General features: G+C 38.7%; 2 protein-coding genes across 2 annotated transcripts; both read right to left on the bottom strand.

Annotated features, from left to right (window-relative positions):
- Positions 1-480: 480 nt before the first annotated feature.
- Positions 481-2,787, bottom strand: LOC112193199 (probable LRR receptor-like serine/threonine-protein kinase RKF3). Its single transcript, XM_024333270.2, has one exon. The coding sequence runs from the start codon at positions 2,566-2,568 to the stop codon at positions 742-744; it is 1,827 nt and encodes a 608-aa protein (XP_024189038.1). The 5' UTR covers positions 2,569-2,787; the 3' UTR covers positions 481-741.
- Positions 2,788-14,604: 11,817 nt separating this feature from the next.
- Positions 14,605-16,785, bottom strand: LOC112193126 (probable LRR receptor-like serine/threonine-protein kinase RKF3). The gene has a single exon (XM_024333162.2). The coding sequence runs from the start codon at positions 16,662-16,664 to the stop codon at positions 14,811-14,813; it is 1,854 nt and encodes a 617-aa protein (XP_024188930.1). The 5' UTR covers positions 16,665-16,785; the 3' UTR covers positions 14,605-14,810.
- Between the last annotated feature and the right edge of the window lie 472 nt (positions 16,786-17,257).

Here is a 17,257-nt window from a genome sequence, read left to right as displayed (position 1 = left end):
GGAAGAAACAATTCAATTGATCAGAGATTTCCATTCTCTAAGCTAAAATCAATCGAGTGAATTCCAATAAACAAATTAAGAGTAGATTGGTTTTGTTAACTTATGGGTGATTACCAGGTTAGCAAAAAGTTAACTACTGTTGTAGGTTTGCAATCTTCCCAAATGTGGAAAGAAATTTGTTGAGAATCAAAATTAAGGGTAGAGACTGGTTTGAGCCATGTTTATAATTGAGTTTTATTATGGGAGATACTTGGAGACGTAGATGCCTAGGGCTTCACATCAAATATTGGAGTTTTTCATGCTATAATCTCCGCATATAATTAGAATATAATTGGATGATGGCCTGCGATGGTTGAATACCCCAACATAATTCATATGTGCTGGTTGAATACCATAGTGATTAAAGAATTCTCACAAGTTTGTGAGCATTTTTTCTTTAGAAAAAGAAAATTGATAAAAGTTATAAATACACCTAGGATATTAATAAGCAAAAAATCAATCCAAAGTAACAAGGAAAAAAAATCCCAAATGCACAACCAACTTTCGAAATATAGGCATTACTGCCCGTTTTAAGGACAATGGAATCCTGCCATCAAATAGAATTTACTGAATTAGCGTATGTTAGCCTAGTTCAATACAACTTCATACCACAGACATTGATGAATATAAACGATCACGTTACCCCAATTAATCGAATATTTACACTTGTTGTTCTTGATCAAGAAGCTAGCTTCTGGATCTCTAGGTATCATCCATTTGTGCTAAAAGAGAAAAAGGCCTATCTTGAATAGAAGGAACTGGAGTAGCATCATTTTCAAGTATTTTCACAATGTGATCCATTGTTGGCCTAGCATATGCTATAGGATGAGAGCAAAGCACCGCAACCAAAACATACTTCTCCATCACTTCTGGTACACCCGACTCTGGCATCCCTTCATCAATAACACCCAAAGCTCCACCTTCCCTAACTTGTGACCATGCCCAATCTGCTAACAACAAAGGTCTATTGTCATCAAGAACTCCCACAACTGCTTTCTTCCCACTCAAAAGCTCAAGAAGTACAACCCCAAAGCCATACACATCGATTCTTTCGGATAACTGCCCATACAAAGCATACTCGGGAGCAACATATCCAAGTGTCCCGGCTACTCTTGTGCTCACGTGTGTCTGTCCCTCCGGCGTGAACTTTGCAAGCCCGAAATCAGCTAGTTTTGCCTCAAATGCTTCGTCTAGAAGTACATTGCTCGCTTTGATGTCTCTGTGAATTATTGCAGGCTGAACTCCATAGTGCAAATAGGCCAACCCTCGAGCCATTCCTAGAGCAATCTTTTGTCGAATAGGCCAAGTTAGCTTCTTGAATCCTGGTTGAAAAAGGTGCTGATATAGGCTTCCATTTCTCATCAAATCACAAGCTATTATTCTCTGATGTCCTTCTCTTGGCACCGTCGTGGTGCAATAGCCTCGTAACGCTACAAGGTTCACATGCCTAACACTAGCAATGACCTCAACTTCATGTGCAAAAACTTGGTCTCCAGCAGCAGAACAGTTCTTGAACCTTTTCAGTGCAACTTCAGAACCATCTGGTAACACCCCCTTGTAGACATTGCCATATGCACCCATACCAACTATGTTCTCTCTTGAGAAATTCCCTGCAGCCTTTCGAATTTCTTCAAAACTGAACTTCAACGATGACGAATTAGTACCACTCTCCATATCTGGCACTACCTCGACTCGAGCCAAGTTTTCTCTCCTCTTCTTCCTCCACTTCTTGTGCCACATCCAAAGAAACCAAACCACCACAAGTGCCGCAACAAAACCATCGACACAACCAGACAAAATTCCCCACATCACTGCATTCGTGTTCTTGGACTTGGGACTAGCTGAACTAAAATCAAGCAAGAACAAACACTTTGCAGTGCCTATGTCAGTTGGTCCAAACCTGTTAGCAAAAGCTGCAGCATATATATAAAGGTACCCTTTACAGTCTTCAACATTCCCATCATCTGATCCTTTCCAGTAAGAGGATCTGACACTATTCAAGCTACCCACACAAGAAGCACAAGCCGAATCGGTCTTCAGAGACTGGTCACAAGAGGATTTAATTTGCTGCAACTGGGAGGCTGGAACCAAATTTTCAAAATCGGATCTACTTGTAATGTTCATACAAGTCTCGGAAATGAAGTTGGTCTTGTAGCCGCAACTGAATCTGATATTGAATCCCGGAATGAATTGGTGGACTAAATGTTCATATGAATCCCAGCAGGCCTCTAAGACATTTGGAGGAAGAGAAAAGGAGCCGTTTGTTCGGAGATACTCGGATCGGAGGAGACGAATTCCTTGAAGCATGTACTGGCATTCAGTGGAGATGTCCTGTAATGGAAATGGGAGATCGTTTTGGGTGACGAGTTTTTGGAGGGAATCTGTGTCCCATGGACACATAGGATTGGTAACCAGATTTCTATGTGCAGAGGTTTCATTGTTAATGGTTATGGAATTGGCAAAACCTAAGCTTAATCCAAGTAGGAGGAATTGGAAAAGAGACATTTGAGAGTGAAATGAGATCTTCATGGAAAGATTTGTGGTTTTGATGATGGGGAAGAAGACTCTGGCTTGTTTGAGATGGAAATGGGATTTTGACTTTGGGTTTTTGGGAGCTTGGAAATGCTGAAAGTCTTGAGTCTTCAAATGTGACTTGTTATTGGAGGGAAGAAACTTCTAAGGTAACTTGTGGATTTGGTCCTAACTGACTTTTGAATATGGGAGTCTTGGGTTTGTCACTCAGCTCTATGAGCACTTCCCTATAAATTGTTGGTCTAGAATTTAATGAAGATATTTGGTAATATGTTTGAAAGCGACTTACGAACAGTTTTTAGCTGAGCTGCCAAAAGGGACTTGGGAATGTTTGTCTCTTATGGCAGTCCACCTGTAAGATACATGAACTGTAATTCCTTCTAGAGGCATCATTAATACGTTAATTGGTTGGACTACAACTCAATGGTGTATTCAGTATTCTAATTAACATCTTGGCGTTTGTCCTAAGTAATGGAATCAATTAACCCTTTAATTATGTTGCTAGTGGAGTATTTATGCTAAGTTGCTAAACTGAAACACTAAGGTGGCGTTCGGTAACGTTTTCAAGTCATTTTTTTCATTTTATAAAATGAAAATGGCTTAAAAATGCGTTCGTTGGTCTGTTTTCAAAAATGCAGAAAATAATTTTTGAAAATAATTTTTTATTTTACTCGTAAAACAGGAAAACGACAAATAGACGTTTTCACCTTTTCATTCTCATATTTTAGAAAACACGGAGATATATTTTCCAAAACAAAGAAAAAAAAGAACGTGTCCTCTTCTTCCATATTCTCACGTCGCTCTCTTCCTCTCAGGTCTCTCTCTCATCTCTAGTCGCCATCTTCTCTCGTTTTTGAAAATTATTTTTGGAATAAACTACCGGACACATTTTCGGATCTCAAAAATCCAATCTTGTTTTCTCTTTTTTATTTTCAAAATTGGTTTTTGAAAAATCATTTTAAAAAACGTTATCGGACAAGCCCTAAATAACTGGACTAATCCTGATTAAGATCCTTAATGTAACTTTGACTGGCAAAAATAACAATATCTTCTTGTTGGGAACTCTGCTTTGTGATGTAAAATATGGGATGGAAATGGAGCTTAAATCCAACGCTACCAGTGAGATGCTTCCATCATCTAGAAGGATAGATAGAATCATCAAGACGGGGTCAGCTATTGGTGTCCTATTCTAATGTTATTGCATTTATCTTTATGTGGATCAACACGATATAAAGATAATTTATATACTTTAAGCAAAACAGTCAAACTGTTTCCTAATTTTTTAGATGTCTGGTAATTGACCACTATGACTTATTAAATTTGATAAATTACTTCCTAACTTTACTCTATTCCGTCGATTTACTCCATATGGCTAATTAATTTTGACTATAGTTTTTTAGATAATTTTATGCAACTCACCTCACCATCTCAATGTATTTCATATTTTTCACTCCATATGAGTTACTTAAGAGATAAAATAGAAAATATAGCACATTTATCAAAAGTAAAATGCCTTAGTATCTCATGATAAATTGGCACACAAAAGAAAGTTAGGAATAATTTAACATTATTTATTAGAAAATAAAAAGGAGTAATTTAACAATAAGTGTTCAAGTAAATCTCTATTTGTATGTCTGACTCAAACTCTAGGTTATTTGACCTAGTGGTAATAGGGTTTTAATTAGAGAGAATATCTTAGAGATATTCATTCATTGTATGATTACCTTTCCTTATACAATTCAGACTCTATGCCTTGTAATCCTCTATATAAGTCAACAATTTTCTCTCAATTTCTGATTTCCTAAAACACGTTATCAGCGCGAAGCCCTAACCCTGAAACAAATAGCCAAACCTTGATTCAAGAAGCTAAAAACCTTGAATCCGAATGCAAAATCTTGAAGCCTTTTCTGCCTCCACCTCACACGTTGAAGCACTCGATCCCAAGAGTCCAGAACCGGAGGGGCCACCCGAAGAACCGGCCAGAAACCTACCGAACCGGCCACCGAAAGCTCCATACAACTCGCAGCAAATATTCCACCGGTTCACCATCTTCCGGACCTCCAATTTCCACAAAATTTTGGTAGCAGAACCCTCTTGATCTGAATATTCAGGAACCAGAATAAAAAGTCCAAAAACCGGCCAAAAACTTGCTGAACTGGCCACCTGTTCATCCAGCAAAAAAACCGGCAGAAAAGAAAAGAAAAAGAAAAGAAGAAGAAAGAAGCAGCCCAGGCCAAAAGGAAGAAGTCAAAGCCCAGCCCACTGACATCAGCCTGCCAATTCAGCAACCGCCACGTCAGCATCTGGACCCACTGTCACGTCATCAGCTGGACCTCATCGCCACGTCAGCAACCGGACCCCACTGCCACGTCAGCAACAGCATCAGTACCAGTGCCACGTCAACATTCGGTCAACGCTGGTCAACCACTTTTCCGGCGATTTTTTTGACCAACTTTTCCGGTGACCTATTTTGAGATTTTTTTTTTCTCGAAAAGTTCCCCTTTTTAGAGTTTTTACATTTAATTTCTTTTCTTTTTTGGGGACTTACAACCACTCTTCTTCTACCCCCCTTTCTTCATCATAGGGGAGACCAAATTAAGCCGAACTGTGGGGGTTCGTGCTCACTCCAAGCTTAGAGCTTATTGAGATCTCCAAACTTAGAGTTTGTAGAGAATTTATGATCGACCACTTACGTCATTGTTTCGATCTAATCTAATATCTCTTGGAATCGAATTTATTGGAAGCGACTACGCTCGAAAATTCCTAATTTCTTGGAAGTGATTACGCTCAGAAATTTTATATGTTTTCGTGGTAGCCTATTTCGCTCCGAAACTAACCCTAATTTCTTGTTCACTTTCAGGATGAGTAACCTGAACAAATTGAACTTTGCTCCATTGGGATCAACTGGCTCTGGATATCACAGGTGGGTTCGTGATGTCCGCTAGCATCTCAAGGCCGATGGAATCCTGGATATGATTCATGACACCATGGATAACGTCCATCATGGTGATGGCGCCCCAGGTGATGCTGCAATCACCAACTTGCTTCAAACAGCATTTCAGACTCTCAGGCCTAACCAAAATTCTCATTGGTTGCTTCTAAACCCTCTAGCTCATTTTACAAAAGTCGTTCCTTAGAAAAATTAGGACTGAGACCATCCTATGCAAAGGATATGAAAATACTCATTTTGTTCTTACATAGAATCCGTGGGGATTCTGTGGACTGATTCAACCAACTTGCAAATGTTTAAATATCTCATGATGTTGGTTGACACACAAACACGTTGGTTACGTGTTGTGCCATTGTCCACTTGTAATGCTGCTTATGCTACACTCCTAGCACATACCATATGACAACGGGCTCACTCCCCGGATCATCCTATTCAGTCAATTGGATTTGACATTGCTAGATAGTTTACATCGAAGACTTTCGATGGTTATTGCATTGGGAATGATGTTGGACACCATATTCCCATGAACACACCCAAATGGTCTCCGGAAAAGACTACGATGGTAGCCCGGACATTGGTAATGCGCACCAATCTTCTTATATCCGCTTGGGGTGATGCAATATCACATGCAACTATGCTAATTAGTCTACGACCTACAGCCACTCAATGTATATCTGCGTTACAGCTAGTAACTGGATATAAGTATTTTGCACTTACGCACATTTGAGTGAGCCCTTTATGTGCCCATTGCGCCGCCACAGCGCTCTATGATGGGTCTTTACAGACGAATGGGCAACTCAGTTGGATTTCAGACTCCAACAATCGTCCGCCACTTCATGCCCTTGCTAGGTGATCTCCTTACCGCTAGATTTGCGGATGCCACTTTGATGAGACAGTCTTCCCATTGTTAGGGGGAGATAAGAATGATAGGAGCATTTTAATGTGATATTTTAATAGTTAATTCCTCACATTTTGCTTAGTTAATTCCTTAACTGAATCGATTTTTATTTCAATTTCTATTTTTAGGTACATTGGAGTAGATGAAGGTGAAATGAGTGTTAGGTCCATAATTACCTGGAAATGATGGAGAAAAATGGAAATGTACTAAAAGATCAATTTTACACATATTCCTACTCCGGCTAGGAGAAACCAAGCCAAGCAAAGAAGAAGGAGCGACCGCCTGACCAAATGAACTTCAAATGAGCTGAAACCTTCCAGATCCATTCTAGACACCCAAAGGATCATTTCTTATGAAGAGTGCAAGAGAAAAATATGAGTGGAAGGCCTTCAAACAATCAGCCCAATTTTCTACAGAAGCAAAACCGGAAAACTGGACCTGTAAGAGGTCCAGCAGCATTTTCGGCCCAACCACATGGAATAAAGCTCTGAAAATTTGTCAGGATGATCTACACTCATAGTGGAACATTTTTTATGAAGAAGTCCAAGGCTCATTCTGAAGTCTTGTTGGAGAAATAATTGAAGGAATAAAGGGGCAAAAACTGACCTAAAAACAGCTCAATATCCACATGTTCATGTTTCCTACCCACATGAAGAAAGCTAGATGCTTTTCTCTTTTTCCTTGGATATATTTTTCTTCTACAATCTCTTTAATAGATCATCATCACTTCCATGTTGCTGCACCTTCATGCTTTGCTTTCATTTCATCATTTCTCTATCTTTTCCATATTTTACAAGTGAACTTAGATCCACTTTTATTATTTTTCTTCCTCTCATCATTTCACTCTTCTTTTTTATTCCCTATATAAACACCTTCTACTCTCATTCTAACAAACATTCCTTCATCCATCTCATCTTCTTTGTCTCTCCATTTCCTTTCCATTTTCCCTCTAAATTCCTTCATCCATTCCATCTTCTTTGTCTCTCCATTTCCTTTCCATTTTCTCTCCATCCTCTAGTGCATTCAACATTTCAAGCAAGGCCAAGGGAGAAGAAGAATTGCCGTGAGCATCATCCTCCATCACCATCCTTGAAGCTTGCTTTCGAGATTCAAGAGACCACATCCTCAATTCGTTCATCTCATCTCCATCTCACGGTGTAATCCGATTCTCCTTTGTAACTTTTGCTTTGATTTCGTTGGTTTTGTTCTAGTTGACATATGTGTTTGAATGAATATTAATTTCTGGAATTTTATGATTAATTGAGAATTTTCAGTTTCATATTATTGTGATTCGAAGGTTGCTTATGTGGGTTTGTTTAATTAAATTTGCGTTATAGATAACTTTTGTATTTTAATCTTATGTGGTTGCAAACACTTAGGGTTTTGATATGAATGGTGCTAGGTTTAAGAACATGAAATCGACTTTTCGTTTTGTGTAAACTTGAATCAAAGTAGTAAAGGTTTTGTGCAAAAACCGAATTTAATTAAAGAGAATTGCAATTAGGTGGACTTTTCCATACTAAGTTGTACACTTGAGTTGATAGCCTTTCACTATGTGTAATGCGTTAAACATGACATGATTGACTAGCTTTCTAGGGTTTGATTGCATGTTTGATAGGATTAATTTAGGTGCTTTCGCTTAGGTTAATTAGCATTGAAAAGTAAAAAATGGGAATTCATTTGCTTTCGAATGTTTCACATGATCAACTCCTCTCTCATGACTTAGATGAACATATTAGGGTTTGAATCAATTTTAATCATATGTTTCGGTTTTTGATCTTTGTTCTCTCACTCCATTTGTATTTTTATGTTTTTGCATTTTAATTATTTTGTTAACTTAGTTTTATTTTCGAAAATCCAAAAACAAAATCCTCCCTTTTTTCGTAAATAATGTTTATAGTTGTGAATATATTTGTGAATATTATACTTTGTTTTAATTTTAATTGTTTAATTGTTTAACAATGACAAGTGTACCCTCAATCCCCGGAATAGAACGATCCCTATTTGCTTATACTACTAACGATATTTCAGGGTTAAATTATGCGCTTGCTTTAGGCGCATCAATTTATGAAGAGTGCAAGAGAAAAATATGAGTGGAAGGCCTTCAAACAATCAGCCCAATTTTCTACAGAAGCAAAACCGGAAAACTGGACCTGTAAGAGGTCCAGCAGCATTTTCGGCCCAACCACATGGAATAAAGCTCTGAAAATTTGTCAGGATGATCTACACTCATAGTGGAACATTTTTTATGAAGAAGTCCAAGGCTCATTCTGAAGTCTTGTTGGAGAAATAATTGAAGGAATAAAGGGGCAAAAACTGACCTAAAAACAGCTCAATATCCACATGTTCATGTTTCCTACCCACATGAAGAAAGCTAGATGCTTTTCTCTTTTTCCTTGGATATATTTTTCTTCTACAATCTCTTTAATAGATCATCATCACTTCCATGTTGCTGCACCTTCATGCTTTGCTTTCATTTCATCATTTCTCTATCTTTTCCATATTTTACAAGTGAACTTAGATCCACTTTTATTATTTTTCTTCCTCTCATCATTTCACTCTTCTTTTTTATTCCCTATATAAACACCTTCTCCTCTCATTCTAACAAAAATTCCTTCATCCATTTCATCTCCTTGTCTCACCATTTCCTTTCCATTTTCCCAAATCTTCCTTCATCCATCTCATCTTCTTTGTCTCTCCATTTCCTTTCCATTTTTCTCTCCATCCTCTAGTTTTAAGTTTCTGCATTTTTAAGCAAAGAGAAGAAAAGAAGAAGAAGCCATGAAGCCTCCTAGCCGTCATCATCCACCTTGTGCCGTGATAGTGAAGTCTTGCTTTAAAGATTCAAGATCAACGTCTCAAGCTCTTCATCATCCACTCCCTTCATGGTGTAATTCTATCTTTTTCCTTGTAATTTCTTTTGGTTTTCTTTGTTTAGATTTGTAGAACTATGAATTCTAATTAACAAATAATGTTAAGGGCAAAGTTTAAAGCCCGTTTATATGTTTTGAGATAAAGTTGTGATTTCTATATGTTGATTTTTATGTTGCTTATGTGGGTTTGTTTAATTAAATTTGCATGATAGAAAACTTTTGTATTTTAATCTTATGTGGTTGCAAACACTTAGGGTTTTGATATAATTGGTGCTAGGTTTAAGAACATGAAATCGACTTTTCGTTTTGTGTAAACTTGAATCAAAGTAGTAAAGGTTTTGTGCAAAGACCGAATTTAATTAAAGAGGATTGCAATTAGGTGGACTTTTCCATACTAAGTTGTACACTTGAGTTGATAGCCTTTTTCTATGTCTAATGCGTTGAACATGTCATGATTGACTAGCTTTCTAGGGCTTGATTGCATGTTTGATAGGATTAATCTAGGTGTTTTCGCTTAGGTTAATTAGCATTGAAAAGTAAAATATGGGAAATCATTTGCTTTCGAATGTTTCACATGATCAACTCCTCTCTCATGACATTTAAAATCAACTATAGGAATTGTAATTGGATTTCTTGCATATGGATGTGGTTTTGATCTTTGTTCCTTGCGATCCACCCTTGTATATATGTTTTTACATTTTCTTTATTTTATTTATCTTAATTTTCAATTCTATAATTCTTAAACCCCCCCCCCTTTTTATTTTGTTACTTGTATATATTTCTATTCTTTATTTTATTTTTGTAAATAATACTTTATTATTTTAATTCTTTATTTGTTTATACAATTGTATATATTTATATTATTTATTTTATTTTTGTAAATAATACTTTTCTTTATTTGTTTCACAATGACAGGTGTACCCTCAATCCCCGGAATAGAACGATCCCTATTTGCTTTTACTACTAACGATATTTTCAGGGTTAAATTGTGCGCTTGCTTTCAGGCGCATCAAAGAACACAGATGTTCATCAGGAACAACAGGAATTATCGTGGTCTGTCCCCACTATGTCTCATCTCGATCCCTACTAAAGTGACGAGATTACACAAATATGCTGCAAACATGCCTACAAGGAAGGACATCCCTACGAGAGGACGTAGCGCCACCCTACGGAGGTAGGCATGGAGCCAATGCCAAACGAAGTGGCACTCTGGCGTTATAGGCCATGGCCCCAGCTAGGATGCGTGGGAGGCCTGTGAGTTCGAAGGATACTTTGGCACATTTCAATCATTTGATCATCAAGACTCAAAATCCGTCTCATGAGAATCTTCTGGGTTAGGGTTATCGTTGGGGGACGCCTCAACGTTAGAACCTATTTCTGAGAATATAGACCTCTATGAAAATTACACTAGTGTACATGAGATGTGGGATAGAAATTCCATCATAATTGTTGATGTAGTTGCGCATGAGTTTGTTGAGTCCGATGATATCGAACCACGCTCCGTTGATGAATGAATGTCAACGTAGAGAGATTTGGCCTAAATGGAAAGATGCGATCCAGGTTAAGATGGATTCTCTAACGAAGAGGAAAGTTTTCGAGCTAGTAATGCCAACACCTCCTAACATAAAACCTGTTGACTAATGGGTCTTCGTTAGAAAGCGTAGTGAGAAAAAGAGATAGTAATCTCGCCTCATGGCGCAAGGCTTCTCATAAAATTCCCTGGAATCGACTACGATGAGACATATTCTCTCGTAATGGATGTCATTGCACTCCACTACCTTGTCAGTTTGGTAGTTTCTGAATAACTGAACATGCAGCTTACAAATGTGGTCACTACGTATCTCTATAGGGATCTAGACACAGAATATACATGAAGGTTCATGGTGAACTTCATTTACCCAAGTCAAGTTGCTCTAGACCACAGAGTGCGTTTACAAAGAGGTTGAAATGCTCACTAAAGTGACTACTTGATTGGGAAGGGATATGCCCTCGCGTTTCCATAACAAATTTCGGATTCTATAGCGGTTCATGTTGGACATGATCTTCATTGGAAGCCCTTAAAGAGTTAAGGGAAATTGCTGAACACTTAAAATCCTAGTTTGAGATGAAGGATTTTGGGAGAACACGATTGTGTCTCGGTTTGGAACTTGAGCATCGTGTTGATAGATGCTTAGGCATTTTGACAAGGTCAAGCCTTCAAGCACCCCCATGATCATTCGTAGTCTTGATCCTGAAAATGATACTCTTCATCTGAAGGATGATGACGAAGATGTGCTAGAGGCAGCAGTGTCTTACATGAGTACAATAGGCGCATTATTGTACTTACCCCAATGCACAAGACCGGACATCTCATATGTTGTGAACTTGTTAGCTAGGTATAGCTGTGCTCCAACGCGACGCCATTTGATTGGTGTAAAAGATATCTTTCGGTACTTGAGATGTACGATTGATATGAGCTCGTTCTATCCCTACAGAGAGATGATGGATTCAGACCCATCACACACCAGGAACGTCGCCAACACTGGTCTGCGTCCACTATCCCCATCCCAAAAAGACATAAGTGTTTTGGAAGGTTTTGCTGATGTTGGGTATCTCTCTGACCTATACAAAGGTCATTCCCAAACTGGTTAAGTGTTCACCATGGAAAAAGACCTTGATATCTTGGAGGTCTACAGAACATACCTTAGTCGCTATATCTTCGAATAATGCAGAGATTCTTGCTCTTCACGAAGTGGTTTGTGAATGTATATGGATTGGATCCATAATTACGCATGTTCGAATAATTGTGGTTTGAAGTCTACCACAGATGAGCCTACGAGCATTTAGGATAATGCTGCTTACTTTGAACAAATGAAGCAAATGCTACATCAAAAGCGACAACACTAAGTATATCAGCAATAACAAACTCTCCTTAAGATCAAAGTGAACTAGGTTCGATCTGAGGACAGTATGGCAGACTTGCTCACTAAGTTATTGCCTAAATTCCACTTTCGAGAAATATGTTTGTAGCATCATATGGGAAGTTATCCGAACTCTAATGGCAGTAGTCATCAGGGGGAGATGCAGACGTCAGGGGGAGGTGTCTACATATATGGTCTCGAAACGTGAAAGGTGTGTTGTGCTCTTTTTCCCCTTCGACCGAGGTTATTTTTGTCCCTCTGGGTTTTTGTTACTAGGCAAGATTTTTTATGAGGCAACAAAAGGAGCACCACGTTTGGGCCGCACAAGGGAGAGTGTTCAAGTAAATCTCTATTTGTGTGTCTGACCCAAACTCTAGGTTACTTAACCTAGTGGTAATATGGTTTTAATTAGAGAGAATCTCGGAGAATATCTTAGAGATATCCATTCATTGTATGATTACCTTTCCTTGTACAATTCAGACTTTATGTCTTGTAATCCTCTATATAGAGAGGCCTCTATTATTAATGAGAAACACACAGCAATTTTCTCTCAATTTCTGATTCCCTAAAACAATCCCTGATTATCTCAAAACCTTGATTTAATCCCATGACATCCGTTTTTGTTTCAAATTTGAAAGATATCTCGAAACTTAATTTCATGATATTTGCTACTGCTAGTAACTTAACCCTAATAGAAGTTAACCACATATAAAATCCCTCTTGCCGTTAACCCTAATCCTGCTCTCACCTCTCTCTTGCTCTGCCTCATCGATCATCTTCTCTGTATGTTCCTCGTTCGCATTCTCTATCATGGAGGCTGATACATTAATAGTGATCGGTCATTCTTCTACAGCAGTGGTTTCTTTGTATAAATGCATGGTGGCAGTAACAGAGGGGTACGTTTATTCCTTTATTAATGTGCAACTGCAACTTTTTTCTTTAATGATCATACATGGTGACCGATAATGAACACCACCGAGGGATCATTTTTTCTTTTGGTTCTAATCCTTTTATGTTATATCTGTCCTCTTACTAAGCAAAATTCGGGTTCCGTAGTGAGTTAGTAGCTATGTAGTTACAGAAAGTATAGTAGCACAAATTGAAGAATGAAGCAAAGTTTTATGTGAGATCATCGATCTTGATGTTATTGTATTTTCATCCGAATGATCTTGTTGGTTTAAATAATTTCTTCCGTCTTTGGCTAGTGCAGAAGCTAGTGGAACATAGACTCCATGGAGAGCTCGCTGAACTTTTGGATGAGGAGTTGCAGAGGACGGGACTCCTGATCACGCAGAGGACATTCGGAGTCTGTTGTCACTTTTAAAGAAGTGGCATGCATCAAGAACTTCAAAGTCACCGTCAATGACCCTTTTTCTGACCAAGTACCAGAATAATATGATCTTTTAGGTCTCGCTTCAGAACCAAAAAAGGGCTAGACATGAAACTGATGAAAGAAACCAAGCAGAAGATCATCAGAGACTTGAACCTTGGTGATGACAAACTTCAATGACTAGCTATCCTGTCCTTTTTAGTTTACCGCAGGGCTCATGCTATATAATTAGTTCCACAGCCAGAAATGATCTTTAGACAGATTACTGTTAGATATCTTTACAGTTTTTGCACACCCTTTGTCGCCGATAGTTCCACAGCCAGAAATGGTCTTTAAACAGATTAATGTTACACACCTTTTACAGATTTTGCACACCCTTTGTAGCATAGAAAGTACACATACTTTTGTTGATCGACGGTTATGCATGTGGATAAAGATTTATAGGGAGCTTCTAACTGGGCTTGTGATCCAAGTAAAAAACAGAGCTTGTGTATCTCCTCGTCTATATACATATGGCCTTCAGGCCTGATGGAAAATTGATCGAAGTAAATAACAGAGCTCGTGTATACCATTGTCAATACAAGGTTATTGTACTTTTTTCTCTTACTTATTTGTCAGATACTCTGAATGAACTGACCCAATTTCCGGAATACTACAACACTGGCAAACATGTTTCAAGTTGTAACGTTTCTTGTTCTTGACCCAAAGTTATATGACAAAATTCATGAGTTGTTGGCATAAACTATAGGGTTAGTATAACCAAGAGTCCAAGACAACTGACAATCAACCTACATTAAGTGTTGAAAATAGTACTCTAGCTTATTTTAACAACGCCAGAACTGCAACCTGATTTTTAATATACCTGGTGATCGATGCTTAATGATTGTCTCCAATATACCAACAGACTTCAAAAGTGAAGACCTAATCATGTTGCATTAAGATTCATATCATTAAAGTTCTTGTCGATAGAGCTGGCATAGGATTTGAAAACCCTTACTAATCAGAACTCCACTATGAAAAATGTCAGTACAGAAAATTTTTCAGGGGGATTGTGTGTTCCACCCTAAATATAAAGTTCAATGAAACTAATTAAAATGGTTGGTTCGTGGATAAGAATCCCTTTCCATTACAAGCTTAATGTCTATGATAATTTCAATGAAATCTGCACCTTTAGTAACATACTTCTGTTTTAGTATTTATCTTTCCAACAATGGAAACTGAAACCTGAAACATACAAACAACCATGATCGAGGCAGAGGAAGCCCCCAACATCTCAACTAAATGATCACTAACCAGTATTGCTTGAAATGTAACTCGAACCACTAGAGCTTGCCGACTGATCGATTTTATGAATAGGGGCGTCCATGTTTGAGGGAACTTGAAAATCCCTTTCCAATATCTTGACAATTTGGTCCATTGTTGGCCTCGCATGTGATTCCGGATGAGCAGAAAGAACTGCAACCATTACATAGTTTTCCATTACTTCCTTAGAGCTTAAGTTCTGAATGCTTTCGTCTATAACATCTAATGGTCTGCCTTTCCTCACTTGTGACCAAGCCCAATCTGCCAAAAGCAAAGTTGTGGTACCACTAGCTTCAATAACTGCTCTCTTTCCACTCAAAAGTTCAAGAAGCGCTATCCCAAAACTGTAGACATCGCTTCTTTCGGATAACTGCCCATACAAAGCATACTCCGGTGCAACATACCCAAATGTCCCAGCCACCCTTGTGTGCATATGTGTCTGTCCTTCTGGTGTGAACTTTGCTAAACCAAAATCAGCCAGTTTTGGCTCGAATTCTTCGTCTAGAAGCACATTGCTTGCTTTGACATCTCTGTGGATTACAGCAGGCTGCACTCCATAGTGCAAATAAGCCAAGCCGCGAGCCATTCCAAGTGCAATCTTCTGACGAATTGGCCAGCTGAGCTGTTTCTTCTTCATCCTTGAATCGAAAAGATGTTCGTAGAGACTTCCATTGTTCACCAAGTCACACACCATTATCCTTTGGTGGCCTTGCCTAGGCACTTTTATAGTACAATAGCCTCTCACCGCGACAAGATTCACATGCCGAATGCTAGCAATAACCTCCAACTCATGTGCAAACATTACATCTCCGGCAGCAGACAAGTTCTTGAACCTTTTCAAAGCTACTTCAGACCCATCTGCCAATGTACCCTTGTACACATTTCCATAGCCTCCAATCCCAATTATGTTCTCCCTGGCGAAATTATCGGTGGCCTTTTTAAGTTCCTCAAATGGGAACCTAGCCAAGCTGGTATTCTCACCTATAATTTCCGTGGCGGAAACAAACCCCGACGTCTCACTTTGATCCTTCATCTTCTTATTCCTTCTCCTATGCCTCCCCCAAAGAACCCAAACCACCAAAAATGCCACAGTGAATCCACACACACTTCCTATCAACACAGCCCAAAGCAAAACCCTGTGCTTGTTTTTAGTCTTTCTATCAAAAGAATTGAAGTTTAGTGAGAACAAACACTTGGCTGTACTCAAATTTATTGGTCCCTTCCTATTACCTAAAGCTGCAGCATAAATATATGGATATCCATTGCAATCTGCTACATTCCCATCATACCCTCTACCAAAATGAGACATATTCAGACTCGACAAAATGCGCCTACACAAAAAACAAGGGGAATAATCATCTAGAGACTGGCTACAAGCACCCTCAATTACCTGCAATTCTGATTTGGGAATCAAACTTTCAAATTCAGACCGAGTTGTGATATTCATACAAGTCTCTGACAGCAGAGCGGGCTTAAACCCACAAGTGGATCCAATTTTTAAATCCGGTATCGACTCGCTGATCAAGGCTTGGTATGCATCCCAGCATGAGATTATGGTATAGGAAGGTGGGGAAAAGTACCCGGTGGATCGGAGATAATCCGATCGAAGCAATCGGATTCCTTCGAGGATGTACTGGCACTCAGTCTGGACATCAAGAACTTTCGGAGCACCTTCGAAGATTAATTCTCTGAGAGCCTCAATGTTCAATGGACATGATGAAAAAAACCCCCCCAACTCTGTACGTGGGGTTTCTTGGCCACTAACAAGGAAGAGGCCACAACTAGGAAAGCTAATTGGTACTAATCCAAGATAGAGGTAGCAGAAGAAGAAGAACAGCATGGCGTTAATTTGCTACGAAGAAAATTGGACTTACGAGAGTGTTTGTTTGACAATGAAGATTTTTTACCTTCGAGAAATCCGAAAAGTCAACAGCTCTATGTTCATTGTCTTACAACATTCTCCTGCTCTATGATACAAACTGTGGTTCGACAGTAATATTTGTGGAGGGAAGCGGCTTGGAAAGTACAAAATAACCGACTCTTAAAATTGGGGGTCTTGGGTGTATACTGCTCGCACCTCTCAGTGTGTTTTGATCAGATGATTCCGGACCGTCTGACTTAAAACCTTGGAGGTTGGATGGTCAAATTCAGCTTGCGCATGATGTGTATATATAGCACAAGTTGCTTCAATCATGCCACCAAACAATATCATTAGCCTTGTCTTATATTATGTTTGAATAATTTTCTTTCCTTTTTAGTAATAATCTATATAGGTTTTTGCTAATAAAAGAAGACTTCTTGGTATGAAGCGCTCCAATCACCATGTCACCTCGTCGTGCCTCCAGAGTAGTTGAAGTTAATTGGCTCCCACCCTCTATTGGTTGGGTGAAAATTAATTCTGATGGTCTGATGGATCATGGAAACATGAAGAGG

Source organism: Rosa chinensis, chromosome 3 (genome assembly GCF_002994745.2).
Source record: "Rosa chinensis cultivar Old Blush chromosome 3, RchiOBHm-V2, whole genome shotgun sequence".
Classification (NCBI taxonomy): Eukaryota; Viridiplantae; Streptophyta; class Magnoliopsida; order Rosales; family Rosaceae; genus Rosa; species Rosa chinensis.
This window is presented reverse-complemented; position numbering and strand designations above follow the sequence as displayed.

Coding starts and splice junctions, on each gene's coding strand:
- LOC112193126 (XM_024333162.2), bottom strand. CDS start 16,664: ATGCTGTTCTTCTTCTTCTGCTACCTCTATCTTGGATTAGTACCAATT.
- LOC112193199 (XM_024333270.2), bottom strand. CDS start 2,568: ATGAAGATCTCATTTCACTCTCAAATGTCTCTTTTCCAATTCCTCCTA.